General features: G+C 43.7%; 1 protein-coding gene across 1 annotated transcript in view; it reads left to right on the top strand.

Annotated features, from left to right (window-relative positions):
* ABCC4 (ATP binding cassette subfamily C member 4) overlaps window positions 1-18016 on the top strand; it is a 319962-nt gene that overhangs the window by 227596 nt on the left and 74350 nt on the right. Inside the window, exons 22-25 of the mRNA XM_030813558.1 lie at window positions 6128-6247; window positions 7360-7470; window positions 8359-8459; window positions 9813-10004. Of these exons, the coding sequence (XP_030669418.1) occupies window positions 6128-6247; window positions 7360-7470; window positions 8359-8459; window positions 9813-10004 (524 nt within the window). The remainder of the gene's footprint in view (window positions 1-6127; window positions 6248-7359; window positions 7471-8358; window positions 8460-9812; window positions 10005-18016) is intronic.

The raw sequence follows: 18016 nt of genomic DNA, 5'->3' as shown, positions 1-18016 counted from the left end.
TTGTAGAAAAACTTTTTAGTCATCAAGAAAACCAGCTAAGCTACCATGAGGTCTAGTCTTGTAAGGTTTTCAGTGGGCAGGTCGAGCAGTAGAGTCCACATGTGAGTAACACTCGGCCAATAGGACTTGCTAGGGAAGGCAGAGTATAATTGCTGGGAGACCTTCCTTGTGCAGATGACTGGCCCTAGCCAGTGTTGTGTGTGGACAGCAAGGCTGTGCAGGCATTTGATGGTTTGGTCCCGCTCATGAAATGAGGTTATTCGAGAGTCTTGTTTTAAGGGAGTCTGTGGTATGTTGAAGGAAGCAGCCGTTTCAGAAGGAACATCTTGACGTAGACTGTCTGTGTCAAGAGCCACATCCGATCCGTGTGGATGTGGAGAAAAGGGGACTTAGGAAGGCTTTTTGGGAGAAAAGGGGACTTAGGAAGGCTTTTTGGGAAGCAGTGTAGGATTTTCTGTCTTGAATTTCAGAATATACCCTAAAGCTTGAAAACATTTTCATGTGGAGATTCTGACAACTTTATCATGGCCCCCGAGGCATATTTGGGTGTTCCTGTACCCCGGTAGGCTCTAACAATGAGTTAAATATGCATGATTCTTTCTCCATGCCCTCAGATCACCAACTATGGGGGCTGGTTGGTTGGAACTGTTTATTTTTATCCATCCAGGGTGGTGGGTCTCTGCCTTAAGTCACAATTCCACTGTTTCTTCTCAGCAGCAGTGGATCGTGTTTTTTGAGACCACTGCTGGAGTCACCAGCTGAAAGCAGGATGCCTGATTGCCGCGGCAGGGAGGCATAACCCAGCTTCATCCTTGTGCCCTCAAGAATTTCCAAAGCCTCAGATGGACTGCCTCACTGCCTCTGGAGCCATAGCCGGCATTTAATGAATCTTAATAACAAATCTGGGCCAGGCGTGTTGGCTCACGCCTGTAATCCTGGCACTTTGGGAGGCGGAGGTGGGTGGATGACTTGAGGTCGAGAGTTCGAGACAAGCTTGACCAACATGGAGAAACCCCATCTCTACTAAAAATACAAAATTAGCTGGGCGTGGTGGTGCATGCCTGTAATCCCAGCTACTTGGGAGGCTGAGACATGAGAATCGCTTGAACCCAGGAGGCAGAGGTTGCAGTGAGCTGAGATTGTGCCATTGCATTTGGCAGGCTGAGGCAGGAGAATCGCTTGAACCCGGGAGGCAGAGGTTGAGGTGAGCCGAGATTGCACCATTGCACTCCAGCCTGGGCAACAAGAGTGAAACCCAAAAACAAAACAAAACAAAAAAACAAAAAGAAATCTGCAGTTGATCATTTTATGTTTGCAAAACTTACCATATCAACAGTCAGTCATAGAGAAGTGCATAAAAACCAGAATGGCATTTGGCTGCATTTCTCTAGCCACCTCCACTCATTTGGCAATGCCTGAAATGTGAAGCCGTATCCAATTTCTGTTTGTAAAGATATTGTGATCCACTAGCAATGTCTACCATGAGTGTGAACCCATGTGTCCCATGTTCGTTCATCCTAGATTCCCAGGGACTTGGTTCAATGCAAGGTGGTTAATAAGCAGCACAGGAATAGGGAAGACTGTTGGATATTAGCTAAGTAAGATTAGGGGATTTTTAAAACATGGGCTACAAAGTCTGGAGAAAAATGCCTTCAGGATGCATGAGAACCTTTAACTCTGATTATTCTCTCTCTGAGATACTGTGGCTCAGATTAAAAGCACATCCTTGGAAATAAAACAGATATGAGTCCAGTGCCCAAGTCTACCACTTGCATGGCTTACTTTACTTAACCTTGGGCAGTGTTTTTTTTGTTTTCTTGTTTTTGTTTTTTTGAGACATAGTCTCACTCTGTTGCTCAGGCTAGAGTGCAGTGGCCGTGATCTTGGCTCACTGCAACTTCCACCTCCGGAGTTCAAGAAATTCTCCTGTCTGAGCTTCCTGAATAGCTGGGACTACAGGCACCCACCACCACGCCTGGCTAATTTTTGTATTTTTAGTAGAGACAGGGTTTCACCATATTGGTCAGGCTGGTCTCGAACTCCTGACCTCAGATGATCAACCTGCCTCGGCCTCCCAAAGTGCTGGGATTACAGGTGTGAGCCACTGTGCCCAGCTTTGGGCAGTGTTCTTAATGCCTCAAGTCTGTTTTTCCCTCTGTCAAGGATATAATACTTTCCCTGTTGGGTCCTTATGAGGGTTGCCTGAGACTGCTTGGAAACCTTGAACATATGGGAACTACCAGAGGCACTATAGCCTTGAGAATTAAAACTATAATAACCCTGAGAGGTCCCACACAGCATCAGTACCCTGCAGCAAGACTGGTAGAACAGATCTTTGCATGCAATTCCTTTTCATGTTCTTTTCGGAGAAGACAGAAAATCTCTGTAGAGTATATCCTAAAGAGTTGTCTGCGTGGTGGAAAACACAGCTGTTGATCTTGTGAAATGAGGTTGTGTCAGCTGGAAACTGCTGACTAGTACGTTAGAGCTGAGGCTTGGCATGCACTCTCCCTCGGTACTAGTTAATTGTCTTTGCAGACCTCCCAGCTCACCCTCACTGGCAGCCCTCTCAGCCCTACGTGGGGTGTGAAAGAGAAAGGGCTATCTTTTCAAAGGTTACAAATTCCTGCTGTACCTTGGTAATTTTGTGTGAATTAAAGTGTGTAGCTTGATCTTCATGATATTACCAGGTGTTCAAAACTGGGATGGTACCTAATTTCTCAAGTTGACCCTGCCCTGAAACCCAGTTGGAGATAAAACAGTGGCAACTTGGATCTCCTGATGAGGAAAGCAAATGACAATAGCCATGCTGAAGAATTTCATTCCAGGACTCTGTCCCCATGACTGCCACATCTCCTTCCTTCTCAGTGGCATTCTCTATATGATGGACGTGTTCAGTCACAACACTCCCTTGCTCTGGAAGTAAGAGCATGGTTCTAGTGATTTCTCTGAACTCCTGAGAGCCAAACTTTTTGTAGGGTAATGGGGCCTGGAATTCTCTTGTGTTATTCCCAATATCACCCTGTTTCCAGATTGACCAAGTTCCAGGTTGCAGGCTAGAACATCTGGGGTGTGCAGAAAAGACCTGTGCAAAACATCCAGCCTTTCTCACAGAAGCACCAGCTCAGTCCTCTTATGGTCGTGTCACCTGCCACCTTCCCAGTGCAAAGTTACAGGTTATAGGGAGCTGACACAAATAACAAGTAAAAGGTTATTCTGTGTGTTGAAGAGTAACCTTTTTGTTTTCTTGTTTTTGTTTTTGTTTTTTTTGAGACGTAGTCTCGCTCTGTCGCCCAGGCTGGAGTGCAGTGGCCGTGATCTTGGCTCACTGCAACTTCCACCTCCAAAGTTCAAGCAATTCTCCTGTCTTAGCTTCCTGAGTAGTTGGGACCACAGGCGCCCGCCACCACACCTGGCTAATTTTTGTATTTTTAGTAGAGACATTGTGGATGCCAGAGATAGAGAATAGAGAGAACCCTGTGGACTCGTGGGAGGCTCTCTGCCTGAATTAAATATAAGGGAAGTGCCAGATCACATTCTGGTGGAGAATCTATGCTCAGGGAAGGTCTGGTTTCTTAAAGCACTATCACAGGAGAGGGCCCCTAAAAGTTAGTGCCCCCAGTCAGATGTATCAGTCAGGAAAGAGCCCCGAGGACGGATGGACAGTCAGTAACCTGTAGCTCCATCTGCCTTTCCCCAACCCAGGGCTTCCCACTTTCTCAGAACCCCAGTGTCTCATACCTGGCGGCCTCCTCCTTCTTCACTTACAGAACTGTGGACTCTGGACTCTGATGTATGTGGAACCTCCATGTCTTGGCACACTGGTACCCCAGCACCCCCAAATGTGCAGTGTCTGTGTGTACAGTGGGCACACCAGTATTGAGTCAGCTGTAGCACAGATGGGCATGTGGATGCTGGACTAAGAGTCCAACCCAGAAAATGAGTTAGAATTTTTCTCTCAAATTTTCCGCTCCCTCCACCCTCTACCCCCACCCTACCCCCTCATCATTTTATAAAACATATGTAGCCACTGCCTGTAAGATAGATTGGCCAGGTGTGGTGGCGCACACCTGTAATCCTAGCACTTTGGGTGGCTGAGGCAGCCTGATTGCTCGAGCCCAGGAGTTCGAGACCAGCCTGAGCAACATGACAAAACCCAGTGTCTACAAAAAAATACAAAAATTAGCTGAGTATGGTGGCATACCTGTAGTCCCAGCTATTCAGGAGGCTGAGGTGGGAGGATCACTTGAGCCTGGGAGGTTGAGGCTTCAGTGAGCCAAGATCATGCCACTGCACTCTAGCCTGGGCGACAGAGTGAGACCCTGTCTCAAAAAAAAAAAAAATAAAAATAAAAAGGTTATCTTAACTTCTCCCAGACACCCCATGTTTTACTAACAGGGTCTTCTCTGGGAGCTACACAGGTAACAAAGTCAGTGTTTGCTAATTATAAAGCACAAATCATTTATCCCAGAAAAGAATGTTAAAGACATTGTGCTAGGTCACGTGTCCCCAGTATGTACCTGCCCCAGTACGGCCTCATTCTTGGTGGACAATTGAAACTCCCAGGAATTCGTCCCTGCCCAAAAGTAGCTAGCCCGCATGTCCCCTGCCATGCAGGAGGGAGGTGTGTCCTGGTAGTCATCAAATGGTGTGCTTTTGAAACACAACGGCCTGCTGGAAATGGTGGCTCACACACCTGCCTGTAATCCCAGCACTTTGGGAGGCCAAGGCAGGAGGAGGACCCTCATCTCTATGAAAAACTCAAAAATTATCCAGGCAAGGCGGTGTGCATGTCTAGTCCCAGCTACCTGGGAGCCTGAGGTGGGAGGATCCCTTGAGCCTTGGAATTCAAGGTGGCAGTGAGCTATGATCACACTACTGCACCCAGCCTGGGTGACAGAGTGAAATCCTGTTTCTAAACCCAACAGGCCAGGTGCGGTGGCTCACACCTGTAATCCCAGCACTTTGGGAGGCCAAGGTGGGCAGATCACCTGAAGTCAGGAGTTCAAGACCAGCCTGGCCAAGATGGCAAAACCATGTCTCTACTAAAAATTCAAAAATTAGCCAGCCGTGGTGGTGGGCATCTATAATCCCAGCTACTTAGGGGGCTGAGGCAGGAGAATCGCTTGAACGGGGGCAGGTGGGGGCAGGGCGACAACTCCGTCTTAAAAAAAAAAAAAAAATACCTACACCACACAAAAACGCAATGGCCCAAGGAGGAGCAGCTGGTCAGGGAACCTCATGGGATATCTAGCTCCCAAAGAAAAAAGTCATACAAAAAAGAATTCACCTCTTAAAATTCTGTAGAGATGAAGAACCCACTGAGACCACAGTCAGATTCTAAAAAAAGCAATGGCACGTGCCATAGAGACCTCCAGAGATCAGGACAAGTTTTCAACGTGGCAGTCATAAAAACATCCGTCCGATTCCTGGAGTCAATGTTAAGACCATTCAGAGACATCTTGGCTGGGCAGGTTCCTTGGGCACGGCACAAGGGCATTGCAGCACCCAGGTCCATGGAGATCACAAAGGATTCTTCCAGCATGAGTGGGCACAGAAGATTCCCCAGGATGCAGGGAAGTGACTGTCTGTTCAGCTCACTTACTGAGTACCTGTCGTGTGCCAGGTACCGTCCAGTTACCAGGGTGCAATGGCTATAGCTGACCCTTGAGAAATTAGCAATTTAAGGTGGGGACAGACACATAGATGGCTAATTGTAATTCAATATGGTGAGTAAACAGAGAATTGTTTTTAAAAATCCTACTGGCTCAAAAATCAGAGAAATATCATTTCCGCCCAAAGAGATGTCAGGGAAGAATATGGAGAGGAGGAAGACCTGGAAGGCTGAGTTAGGAAGGAAAGAATTATAACTAGATTTGAATGTGGTCAAAGATAGGATGTTTATTTCCAGGCCCCTTATGTGAGGTGTGGTTTGAGCAGGAGCTTGAGATTGCAGTGGCAGGGTCCCCTCAGGCTATTGGGAGCATTTATTTCTCCTTGAAACATGAAGCCTCCTAGGAGGCCTGTGTGTACTGTTTGGTAGATGCGTGACCATGGAGCTTGGGAGGCCGCAGGTTTCTCTGCACCCAGCCTCACTGAGCTGTTTTCTCTGTCTCTGTTTCCCCAGCTCGGAGTCCAGTGTTTTCCCACTTATCATCTTCTCTCCAGGGGCTCTGGACCATCCGGGCATACAAAGCAGAAGAGAGGTGTCAGGAACTGTTTGATGCACACCAGGATTTACATTCAGGTCTGTCCATTTCTGGAAATGGTTTCAAAGGACAGGATCTGCTGCTTTTTCTGGCTTAACCTCCCTGGTCAGATGAGCTAGTTGGCTGGCACCTCAGGGCCCAGCCCCACATCCTGCTTTTTTGCGCATCTTCCTCACCTTCCCCATCCCCTTCTTCTGGGCTTGGACTCCTTTCGGAATCGCTGCTGCACGTTCCTTCTTTGTGCCCCCTGATTGGCTTGTGGGGTCCTTCTCTCACAATGCATGGCCTTTGGCTCTGTCAGCAAACGTTTTCTGCAAAAGGCCACCTAGTAAATGTTTTAGGCATTGTGTGCCATTATTCTCTCTGTTGTGATGAATCACCTTTGCCATTGTAGCACAAAAGCAGACGTCAATACATTGGCAAATGGCTGTGACTGTGTTTCAATAAAACTTTATTTACAAAAATAGGTGCTGGCTCACGTGCTGTAGTTTGCTGAGCTTTGCACCAGTGAAGATTTTTTCGATTTGGAAATTTCAGAATTTCCATCAAATCTACAAAATTCAGATCCATCATTCCAATCTTTATTTTATCTTGCTGATTAAATGGCACTTTAAAAACCACATGCTAAAAGGAAAAAAGTAGCAAACAAACAAAAAACCACATGCAAATCCTGTTAGTGAGGTCATTTTGATATAGCCCCTAAGCAATAGTCAGTGTGTGTGGGCCTTTTGGTAAGTACGGAAGGTGGGAGAAGTAAATTGAGAGCTGCACTCTGCTGTTGGAGAACTGGACCAGTCAAGCATGTGTGTGGGTGGACTTCACGTGACATGCACTTCACATAAGTACCTCTCAACACTGCAAGAGATGTCCTTAGGAGACTACTTTTCTCATTTCTTTATTAGGATCATATTTCTGGGTTTCATATTCGCATGTATCCTCACACAAAGCCACTGTACCATTGCGTATGTGTATCATATATTGCCCGTCACTTAGCTTTCCGGAATCTACAGGTTCCTTGGGTGTGCAACTTTGCTGCCCTACTCCACATAAAAATCTTCTGTAGCTCAACTGAGCAAAACACACTCTCACATTCAATGCAGTTAATACGGTTCTACATATTCATCATGCTTATTACCGTTCTCAAATTCAGAGGCTTGGTTCTTGTTTTTGACAACTTCCCGCTGGTTCGCCGTCCGTCTGGATGCCATCTGTGCCATGTTTGTCATCATCGTTGCCTTTGGGTCCCTGATTCTGGCAAAAAGTAAGTACAGATGTGAATAACTATGTATGGTATGATTACAATTTATAGCTGTGTTTACAGTTATTAAACTCTTGCCACCTTGTCTAATACTACATACTGTTTGGTCCTAATGAAGTGTATTAAGTCATTTACGGTGTGTCAGGTTGGATAGGATTCAGCAGTGTGACTCATTTAAGGAGTGACTTGGGTCTTGATGGGTTGATCTTTCTTTGAATGGGTTGAGATATGCGCAGTTGAGATTCTGAACATTCCTGTTAGTGTCTGGTAGTTGTGAAGAGAGAACCAATTTATTTTGAAGCATTTTGTCCAGCTTAAGGTGTTAGCCTTACAACTACTTGAATCTATTGTTCGTAGTTGCCTGGTGCATGAGGTTGAGAAAAATTCTCAGCAGGAAAGAGTATTATCTTCAATGCCACATGGGTACCAGACAAGCATGGCATGAGTTCACCACCCCAGTAACAACGGTGCATTACAATACTTACTAATGGAACAAGGAGAGTAGTATTTTAGTCTCAAAAGCATTGGCACTTACAACCTATTGCTTTGTTTTTAGTGGTTTCCAGCTGTGGTTGCATTGCACATAGAAAGTGGAGTAATATAATGGGCTTTGAAACCATAATAATGAATGTCTGAATAATGACATTATTTCTTGCGTATGTAATACTGTTAATTAAAAGTATGTCGATCCTGTTGGAATTCTTAAAATCATCTAATAATTTTTCTGAATATACAGTGTTGTTTTCCCCATTGTATCTTGATCTCAAGATTAATGTCATTATATGTGAATTGTTTTAAGATTATGAAGGGTTCCTCTTGGTAAGTGGCAGAAAGAGCCAGGCTTAGGTTTGAAGTGAGACTGACTTTATTCCCTTCTTCCTCCTTACGTAGCTCTGGATGCTGGGCAGGTTGGCTTGGCGCTGTCCTATGCCCTCACACTCATGGGGATGTTTCAGTGGTGTGTTCGACAAAGTGCCGAAGTTGAAAATATGGTAATATTTATCTTCACGTTCTTTGCCTTTTCAAGTCCCCTTGACGTTAAATGGTATAAAAGCCATTCTTATGTGAAATATTAAAACTGTAAAATATTTTTACATCTTTGCTAACAGATTTTTGTAAGATCCTTCCTCCATCTGTTTAAAGTTAATGTAAAATAAAATATATACATCTTTTTCTGAGTCTTTTGCTTGCCATGTCAGCAGGTTTTATATTCATCACAAGCTTTTTCAGATGTAATAAATGTCTCTGTAGGAGGGAGGTTCTGAAATTCTAGAGAGGATATAAGCTAATTTCTTAGAAGACTGTTTATTTTTGTTTCTTAACGGGTAATTCCTCATTCCTGGTAAAAGAAGATTTCAGTATTTTGAGGTTGTTTACATTTAATTAATAGGTCTCCTCCTCTCCCAATTCTAGCGTTTACTCTCTTATGTGGCGAACAGAAGGAAGGAAGGCCTTAGCTTTGCTGGTGTGCCTTCTTGGTACAGAAAGCCTCCTCTTGGAATGTGCTAGTCAAAGGGTATAGTTTATGGTGGTATAGGAGGCTTTAATCAATGTTTTAAATATTTGCACCTTCCCCTAAAGAGAGAAAAGCCTTAAGCATAAAAATCTTTTCATTCTTCTCATAGAGCAAAAGTTGAGTAATTATTACAGTGAGGTTTCATGATCATCCAGTTTAACCGATCTATATCAGGTGATCCTTCTATAGCAAAAGATTCTTTTTTGGGGGGTGGGGGTGAGGGGACAGAATTTTGCTCTTGTCGCCCAGGCCGGAGTGCAATGGCGCAATCTCAGCTCACTGCAACCTCCGCCTCCCGGGTTCAAGCGATTCTCCTGCCTCAGCCTCCCAAGTAGCTGGGATTACAGGCATGCACCACCACACCCAGCTAATTTTTCTATTTTTAGTAGAAATGGGGTTTCACCATGTTGGCCAGGCTGGTCTCAAACTCCTGACCTTAGGTGATCCACCCGCCTCGGCCTCCCAAAGTGCAGGGATTATAGGCATGAGCCACCGTGCCCAGCCAGCGAAAGATTCTTAATTGGTGGCTGTAAGTATTCTTTTCCGTTACAAAATTTTCTTGCCTTTAATACAGATGTGAAAAGTGGATAAATAAAATCTAAGCATTCATTTCTCTCATTGTTTTAACCTAATGTTGAAGGAAGTGGTTGTAAGTGAAGGTGTTACACAATGATGAACCAAATTTGTAAGTCATCAGCATCCTCATCTGTCTCCTGCTTCTCTCCTTAACCAACTATGTATGAAAGAAGAACATTTCATTGACAGTCTCTTAACATCCGTAAATGACACCCTCCATTCCTAACCCCTCGGGATGTCATATTTCTTTCAGATGATCTCAGTAGAAAGGGTGATTGAATACACAGACCTTGAAAAAGAAGCACCTTGGGAATATCAGAAACGCCCACCACCGGCCTGGCCCCATGAAGGGGTGATCATCTTTGACAATGTGAACTTCATGTACAGTCTAGATGGGCCTCTGGTACTGAAGCATCTGACAGCACTCATTAAATCACAAGAAAAGGTTTGTTTAAAGCATCTTGCCTCTTCTCAATTTCAGAAGATTTAGTGCTATGTCTGCTTGTTGTCTTCCTTATGGATGTGTGAAGGGGATCAGTGATATGTAGGTTAACCTGTCTTGGAAACTAACCATGGAATATGGATACCAACATTCTTTCTTCCTGCTGTGAACTGCTTTATTGTGGTTGGTGGGCCCCAGGCCTCAGGGCTGGAGCTTAACGTGACCCAGGATACTCTGTTTGATACCTAATTACTCATGGATTTTTCTAGGAAGTCAACTCTGGCTTTGTGTTACCAACACTCCCATGTCTAATTCTGTCGATTTTTACCTTGTTGCATTTCTCAAGTCCTTCTCTTCCTCTCCATTGCTGCAGCTTCTGTTCCAGCCTTTCTCTTCCTCCATTCTTTGGTCCTGTATTAGTCTATTTTCACACTGCTGATAAAGGTATACCCAAGACTAGGCAATTTACAGAAGAAAGAGTGGCTTAATGGACTTAAAGTTCCATGTGGATGGGGAGGCCTCAGAATCATGATGGCAGGGAAGGAGGAGCAAGTCACATCTTATATGGATGGCAGCAGGCAAAGAGAGAGTTTGTGCAGGGAAACTTCCCCTTATAAAACCATCAGATCTCATGAGACTTATTCATTATCATGAGAACACCACAGGAAAGACCTGCCCCCATGATTCAATTACCTCCCACCAGGTCCCTCCCACAACATGTGGGAATTTAAGACGAGATTTGGGTGGGGACACAGCCAAACCTTATCAGGCCCTTTCCTTAGTCTTTCTTGCCTTCCTTTAACCTGTGCTTTGCTTTCCCTCCCCATCCCTTTCACTGCAAACTCTTTCTTTCTGAAACAGTTCGATCACAGATCTGATCCTTACATGGCCAGTTCCTTGCCTGGGTGAGCAGCTGCTGCAACCTTAATGAGCCCCAGGCCAACCCTGACAGGACCTGTCTGGCTCTCAGCCCCCAGGGAAGACCCAGATCCCATGACCCCATCAGTGTTCAGAAATCAGACCCCCAAGCTGGAGGCAGTAAAGGCACCAGAGACTCACTCAAAGTCAGTGAAAGGAAAACAAGGAGGGGCTTGGGAGGCTGTGTGGAGGTTTGTGAGCTGGTTTTGCAGGCATCTAAGTCTGCCAGCAATGTCCCTTTCACATGTGGCCTGGGGCCCTTGGCTAGGACTAGGACAGCCTCTTCAAGGAACTAAACCAGAACAAACAAGACAGTAGAATCTCTTCCCCTTCCCACCCCTCTCCTTACAACTCCCAATATGGACACACAGCCCCTGCACTCAGGGGACCCTCCTTCTCCCCAAGCACCTGTCTGCCTTACTCTTAGTATGCACCTTTTTTCAGTCAGTTCAAACATCTCTGCCTCTTTGAAACTATATTCTCCACATCATCTTATAGATTCTTTTTTTGAGATAGAGTCTTGCTCTGTCACCCAGGCTGGAGTGCAGTGTCACATTCCCGGCACACTGCAACCTCGACCTCCCAGGTTCAAGCGATTCTCCTGCCTCAACCTCCCCAGTAGCTGGGATTACAGGTGTGCACCACCACACCCGACTCATTTTTGAATTTTTAGTAGAGACCAGCTTTTGCCATGTTGGCCATGGCTGGTCTCGAACTCCTGACCTAAAGTGATCCGCCCACCTTAGCCTCCCAAATCATGCCTGGGATTACAGGCATGAGCCACCATGCCTGGCCAGATTCTTTAATATAACATTTGTGGTCCACCTGTGTTCATAACAGCATTATTTGCAGTGAGCAGTAGGTGGAAACAGCCCAAGTGTCCATTGACTGAGGAATGGAAAAACAAAATGTGATACACATGCATAATGGAATATTATCCAGACTTAAAAAGAAGGCGATTCTGACACATGTTGTGAGATGGATGAGCCCTGAGGACATTATGCTGAGTGAACTAGGCCAGACACCTAAGGATGGTGCTATAAGATTCCACTTACATGTGGGTACCTGGAGTAGTTAGTCATGGAGACAGAAAGTAGGATGGTGGGCGGCAGGGGTAGGGGAATGGGCATTAGTGTTTAATGGGTACAGAGTTTCAGTTTTACAAGATAAACAGAGTTTTAGAGATGGACGATGGTGACGGTTGCCCAACAACGTGAATGTATTTAATATAATTGAACTGAACATTTTAAAGTGATTAAAATGATCAATTTTATGTTATTTTGCCACAATTTTAAAAGTACATAAAGTACCTTTTGTGTATTTTACCACGATTTTTTTTTTTAAAGAAGATAGCACGATGGCATGATTTATAATTCTGGGTCAGCCTCTCACAGTACCCTGAGTCTCTTAAAGTCAGGGAGCATTTTATATTCATCTCTGTACCCCTAGAAAATGGCATGCTGCAGGGCACATGGTGGGTGCCTGTGAGAGTGAGGGATATGCACATACAAAGAAATCAGTAACAAAACACACGACAGCTCCTGCAACAGCCCATTCTCTGTGTGTCAGTGTTAGATACTTTCAGAACTGCTCTTTTCAGCTCTTCCCACCACAGACCCATTTAATGGGCTACAGTCATGATTGAATGAATGATACCCTTGTGCCATGAAAAATAAATGTACAGCTTCATGCCCAGATGATACCCAGGGAACCAGCAAAAGCTGGTTCCTCGTTATCTACCCAGCGTCCTTGTGAGTGTGAAGAAGGTGGAGACCACTCTGCAGGCAGCATCAGCTGTAGCTCTTGCTGAAAGCAAGGATTCTCAGATTCTGTTCCTGATGGTGCCAGGGGGATGTTTGCTTACTCTCAGACAATGTGTTTATTAGGTCCTACCTGATCAACATCATTCTGTTAGTTTGGCCACGTTGTAAATTTCCCTTGTTAGCCATAAAATATGAATTAACTACAAACCTTTGTTGTACAAGTTAGAAAACAACCTATATCCCCACATTGATATTGTTCAATCTTAAAACCCCCCCAAATCATAGGATTACCTGAGATCTAAAATGTGGGAGGGTAAATTGAATTTAAAGACTGAATTATAGCTACAACCACTTGGCTTTTGAGACAGAGCCTCGCTGTGTCATCTAGGCTGGAGTGCAGTGGCGCAATCTTGGCTCACTCTGCCTCCCAGGTTCAAGCGATTCTCCTGCCTCAGCCTCCCGAGTAGCTGCGATTACAGGCACCTGCTGCCATGCCTGGCTAATTTTTGTATTTTTAGTGAAGACGGGGTTTCACCATGTTGGTGAGGCTGGTCTCGAACCCCTGACCTCAAGCAATCCACCTGCCTCGACCTCCCAAAGTGCTGGGATTACAGGCATGAGCCACCGCGCCCAGCCCTACTTGGCTTTTGATTTGTGTCCTGGTTTACTCACAGTGTCACCTTTAGCTTCATTTGTGCATTCAGGCAACATCATGGTGAGTTGGTTCCACTTTGCCTGTGTATATTCAGGGTTCATCTCCTCCACACCTGCCTACAGCCCCAGGATCTCAGGCAGTCCCTTTGCTGTTGGAGCTGATGGAGAGGGGCATTGTTTCCGGCAGGGATGTAGGAATGTGTCCACACAGCAGAAACAGGGCTTCGTTCTCTTTCAATTGCTTCATCTGCTCAGATGTCCTGGACATTATAATAAGTAGGAAAAAGTAATAGGCGCTAAGTAGGTTTCTAATTCATGGAAGAAATAGCAAGTAAAAAAGAATGAACCAAAATGAGGTATATACCACCCTAGGCTTCCTGGTTAGATTCCAAACACTGGCTGCATTTTTCATTTAGATGATTTTGTGGTTGATTTAATCATTTTAGAGAGTACTGGGCCATTTTAAAGCATTTTTCAGCTCTAGAGGTAGATTGATTTTGGTTTGTTATTTTTTTTTTTCCTTGCTCAAAGCTATTACTTGGATAATACATTTTTACAGATGTGTACTAGACCTTGCTATAATGTGCAAAAATATTAGTTTCTTATATTCTCTCCTTTTTTACATTAATGTTTGCTGAGAAACCCCTCCTCTCACAGCCAGATTGTCCCACTTCCCCTGCCTGCTTGCTCATCTCAGGGGCCGGGATCAGCATCACCTGCCTCTGCTTGGAAACATGTTAGAAATGCAGACTCTCAGGCCCACCCCACCCTTTTGATTAAAATTGCATTGGGACAAGAACCACCCCCACTCCTGCCCCTGCAGTAAAGCCATTGCTCTCCGGTAAGCAATTTTTGATGACTAATAATCTGTGATTTCCAAGAAACTTCCTTTGACAACTTGAAGTTGAGCTCATGGATTGCCCCAGCCCCTCTTATGACTAAACAGAGACTCTGGATATAGTCCTGGGCCAAGTGCCACCCTACAAGTTTTTTGTTTTTTGTTTTTTACTTTTATATTCTGCAAATTATAAATTTACATTACAATTTAATTCTGTGTGATTCCACATTTATGCATTCATTTGCACCTTTCCAGTCATCTCTGTCTTCTATCACAGTTTTCATCCCACCATACAGCCTTCCATGAATAGCAGTCTCTGTCCTCATACCAGCTCAGCACAGCGATGTATTTGAGTTCCCTTCACTACTGATGGGATCAAAATGAGTCTCACTGCCCCACAGTACACTAGGCATGTCTGGCCTGTTTCCCAGTTGTCCCATGTCCAGCGTAGCTGCAGTCTTCTCTCCCAGCCTCTTCTGTGGGTGCCAGTTCTTCCTGTCAACAGCTGTAATCCACCCTAGTACAGGTACCGTCTTGGCTCAAAGTAGTCAGCTTCTTGTCCCAGCCACCTTCTTATATTCACACATGTCCATAGCATGCATTAAATATATGACAATAGGACCAGTATGGCAGGCCAGTGCCTTTAAACACAACCACACTTCTCCCCGCTGTCTCCCTTCTAGCTACACCAAGGGAATACAGAGCCAGGTTATCCAAGTGATTGGGAGGCCATCAGCAGAATGGGCAAGAGGCAGGCAGACTTGGGTTTCAGTCCCATTCCATCACTTGGGGGCTCAGTTATTTCAGACAGTTTAATCAATCTTACTAAGCCTCGATTTTTCTCTTTTGCAAAATGCAAGTGATAGGGCTTAACCATTAGAGTTGTATAACTTAAACAAGATAAAAGGTGTAAAACACCTAGCTTATTGTATACCCGAACAATATGGCAATAGATTTCCCATAAGTGTTTCAAGGGTGAGTTAAATGCTTAACTCTCTGGGGGATTTCTGTTTGTTGCAGGACACCACAGGTGATACAACTAATACAAAGCTAATTCTAATATAGGCCCTGCCCACAGCACCTATTGCCTAGTAGAAGAAACGAAGTAGTATATAAATGGCTGCTCCATACCACAGAAAGAGTTCACAGATTTTATGGCTGTTTAGAAAAGGTGTTACAACAGCCATTAAGTGTGGGAGAAATCCACATGAGGGGACAAGTGGAGGATTTTAAGGCAATTATGCATTTGAAACAGACTTTGGAAGGTGGTTAGGATTTCAGCAGGGTGAAATGCATGTGAAAGGCACGATGGCATATGCCAAGGCTCGATGCCGTGATTTGATATGAATGAAGAATTAGGCATCTCTGAATGTACAGGGGCATGAACTACCAGGTGAATAACACACATGTGCACACTTAGTCCTCACAGCCACCCTGCAAACTCAATCCTGCTCATGGAGCTAAGGATGGAAAGGTTAGTTGGGACCATTTTGTAGAGGAGGTTTCCCAGTGTGGAGTGCCAGGCAGAGAGCTGTACTTCAGAAGTTTAATCTGAGAAGTGAGTGCACAGGGAAGACGCTGAAGGCCTGAAGCCAATTGATTTTATGCACTGCTGGCAAGATGTGATGGGGCAAGTGATTCCACTTTGTAGAATCAAACTAATATTGATTAAAACAAAGTTATAACACCTTGGTTAGTGAATTTGCAGGGATACAGGTGGGAGTAGAAATTGGTATCATATTTCTGGAGGGTAGTTTGGCATCACTTAACAGCCTCTTTGAAAATGTTCATACCTGTTCCTCAGCAATTCCACACCTAAGAATTTATTTTAAGAAACCAATAAAGGTTGTTTGCAAAGATGTAGCTTCAAGGATATTTAAAATGGTATTATTTACAATAGCAAAATATTGGAGCCTAAACATCCACAAATAGGGGATTTGTTGAATAAATAATGGTATATACTGTAATATTATGTAGCTACTGAAGTAAATACTTTTATTAAATAATAAAATAGATTATAATATTCTGTTCATATTCTCATTTTGCCTAAATATATGAGATTATATCTTTAGGAACACAGATAACTCACACTCAAGTTCAGAAAGAAAAGGTATTAACATGTGACAGGATTCTGTCAGATTGCTGGGGTTGTGGCCAGCATTTATTTATTTTTCAAGTTCACTGGCACTGATTATAACTAGCAAAAGAGTTTTTGTTTTCCAAATGTTAGTGCACCCTTGCACTCAGGTAATGGCTGCAGAAATTAAAATGAGGGTATTGAGTCAAGAAACAGAACAAGTAATATTTTTAGTGCTTGGAGTTGGGAAAAGCTGGGAGATGGGTGTTATGAGCCTGTGAACTTGGGGAAGAATTTATTAGATTAAAATGGAGGAGTTAGAAGCAGCAGCCGTTTGGAGGGGGGTGTTGGGTATTAATCATGTTGAGTTTCATATATGAAGAGAGATCCAAGTAGAAATGTCTAATGTTTGGCCAAAGAGACCACTCTTGGCCCAGCTGGGAAAACAAAAAGGGTCAATTGTAAAGCAATTAAAATAAGACTAAGTGTCTCTTTCATGTTATGAATGTAAACTTACTGATATTAGTGATATTCTCCAGAGGATTTGGTAAAACCCATTGGTGACTTATGAAAGACTTGGAGACTGTAATTTTGATGACTTTGAAAAGTGAAATAACCAGAGCCAGGTTTTCTTTGGTTGCCTTTTGCTGATTATATCCTCACCTGAGTTTGGAGTGCCTGGTCTTATGGTCGTAGGCAGCCCTCAGTGTCCCCTACCTTTGAGGGGTCCATCCTGGCCATCTACTAATAATGGCCTACAAATGTCCAGGTTTGCACAGATGGATCAGTTTCCCATAGAGCTGATAACATGAGTGTCCACACATTCTCCAAAACACAGCGTTTGTCTGTGTCTAGATATGTGCTGATTTACTGAGAAACACACATAAGCCACACACACACGTGTGTGTGTGTGTGTGTATGTGTGTGAGAGAGACAAAATATAGTCAGGTATTTAATATTTGGAAGTTTCTCTATCAAAGAATATGTCATCTTAAATGATAGAACTCTGGAAAAATGAATACTTGTTTATGTCACTTCTGACACCTCTGTCTTGAATTAATATCCCTGTGAAATTATCTCAGAAATTCAATTGGGGTGTGTGTGTGTGTGTGTATATATATGTGTGTGTGTGTATATATATATGTGTGTGTATATATATGTGTATATATATGTGTGTGTTTATATGTGTGTATATGTGTGTGTGTATATATGTGTGTGTATATATATGTGTGTGTGTATATATATATGTGTGTATACACACACACACACACACACACACCCGGATGTACCTATGTGCAGAAAATGGCCTACGTATAAAGTATAAACTAGGATTTACCATAAGGTAGAATATGACTCCAAAAGTAATAAAATTAGCTAAAGCCACTTTTTAAACATCTACGTTTTTATATTTTGTACACGTATCTCTTTAAAGATAAAATTCCTTGTGGAAATGCCATTATTGACTTTACAGATACATAGGTGTTCAAATGAGGTAATATGTCACATTCCCAACACATACCCAGTGCCCAGTAAAGTTTTGCAGTGAGTTTTAAAATTTATTAAATAATCGACAAAGGATTGAAGGCATGTTTTATGTCCTTTGTTGACTCCAGATTCCTAAATGAGGATGTCATTTCTTAGGAAGTTCCCACCAGGAAGTTTGCAGTTGGGCAAGGTCATTGGTGCAGAGGCCAGTTTCTGCATACAGATTTATATGCACACATGTGAAAGCCAGTTTTTACAATATAGAGGTATTGCCCCCACC

The sequence above is a fragment of the Nomascus leucogenys genome, chromosome 5, assembly GCF_006542625.1.
Source record: "Nomascus leucogenys isolate Asia chromosome 5, Asia_NLE_v1, whole genome shotgun sequence".
In the NCBI taxonomy this organism is placed as follows: Eukaryota; Metazoa; Chordata; class Mammalia; order Primates; family Hylobatidae; genus Nomascus; species Nomascus leucogenys.
Note: the sequence above shows the minus strand (reverse complement) of the source record. Positions and strands in the feature narration are given on the sequence as shown.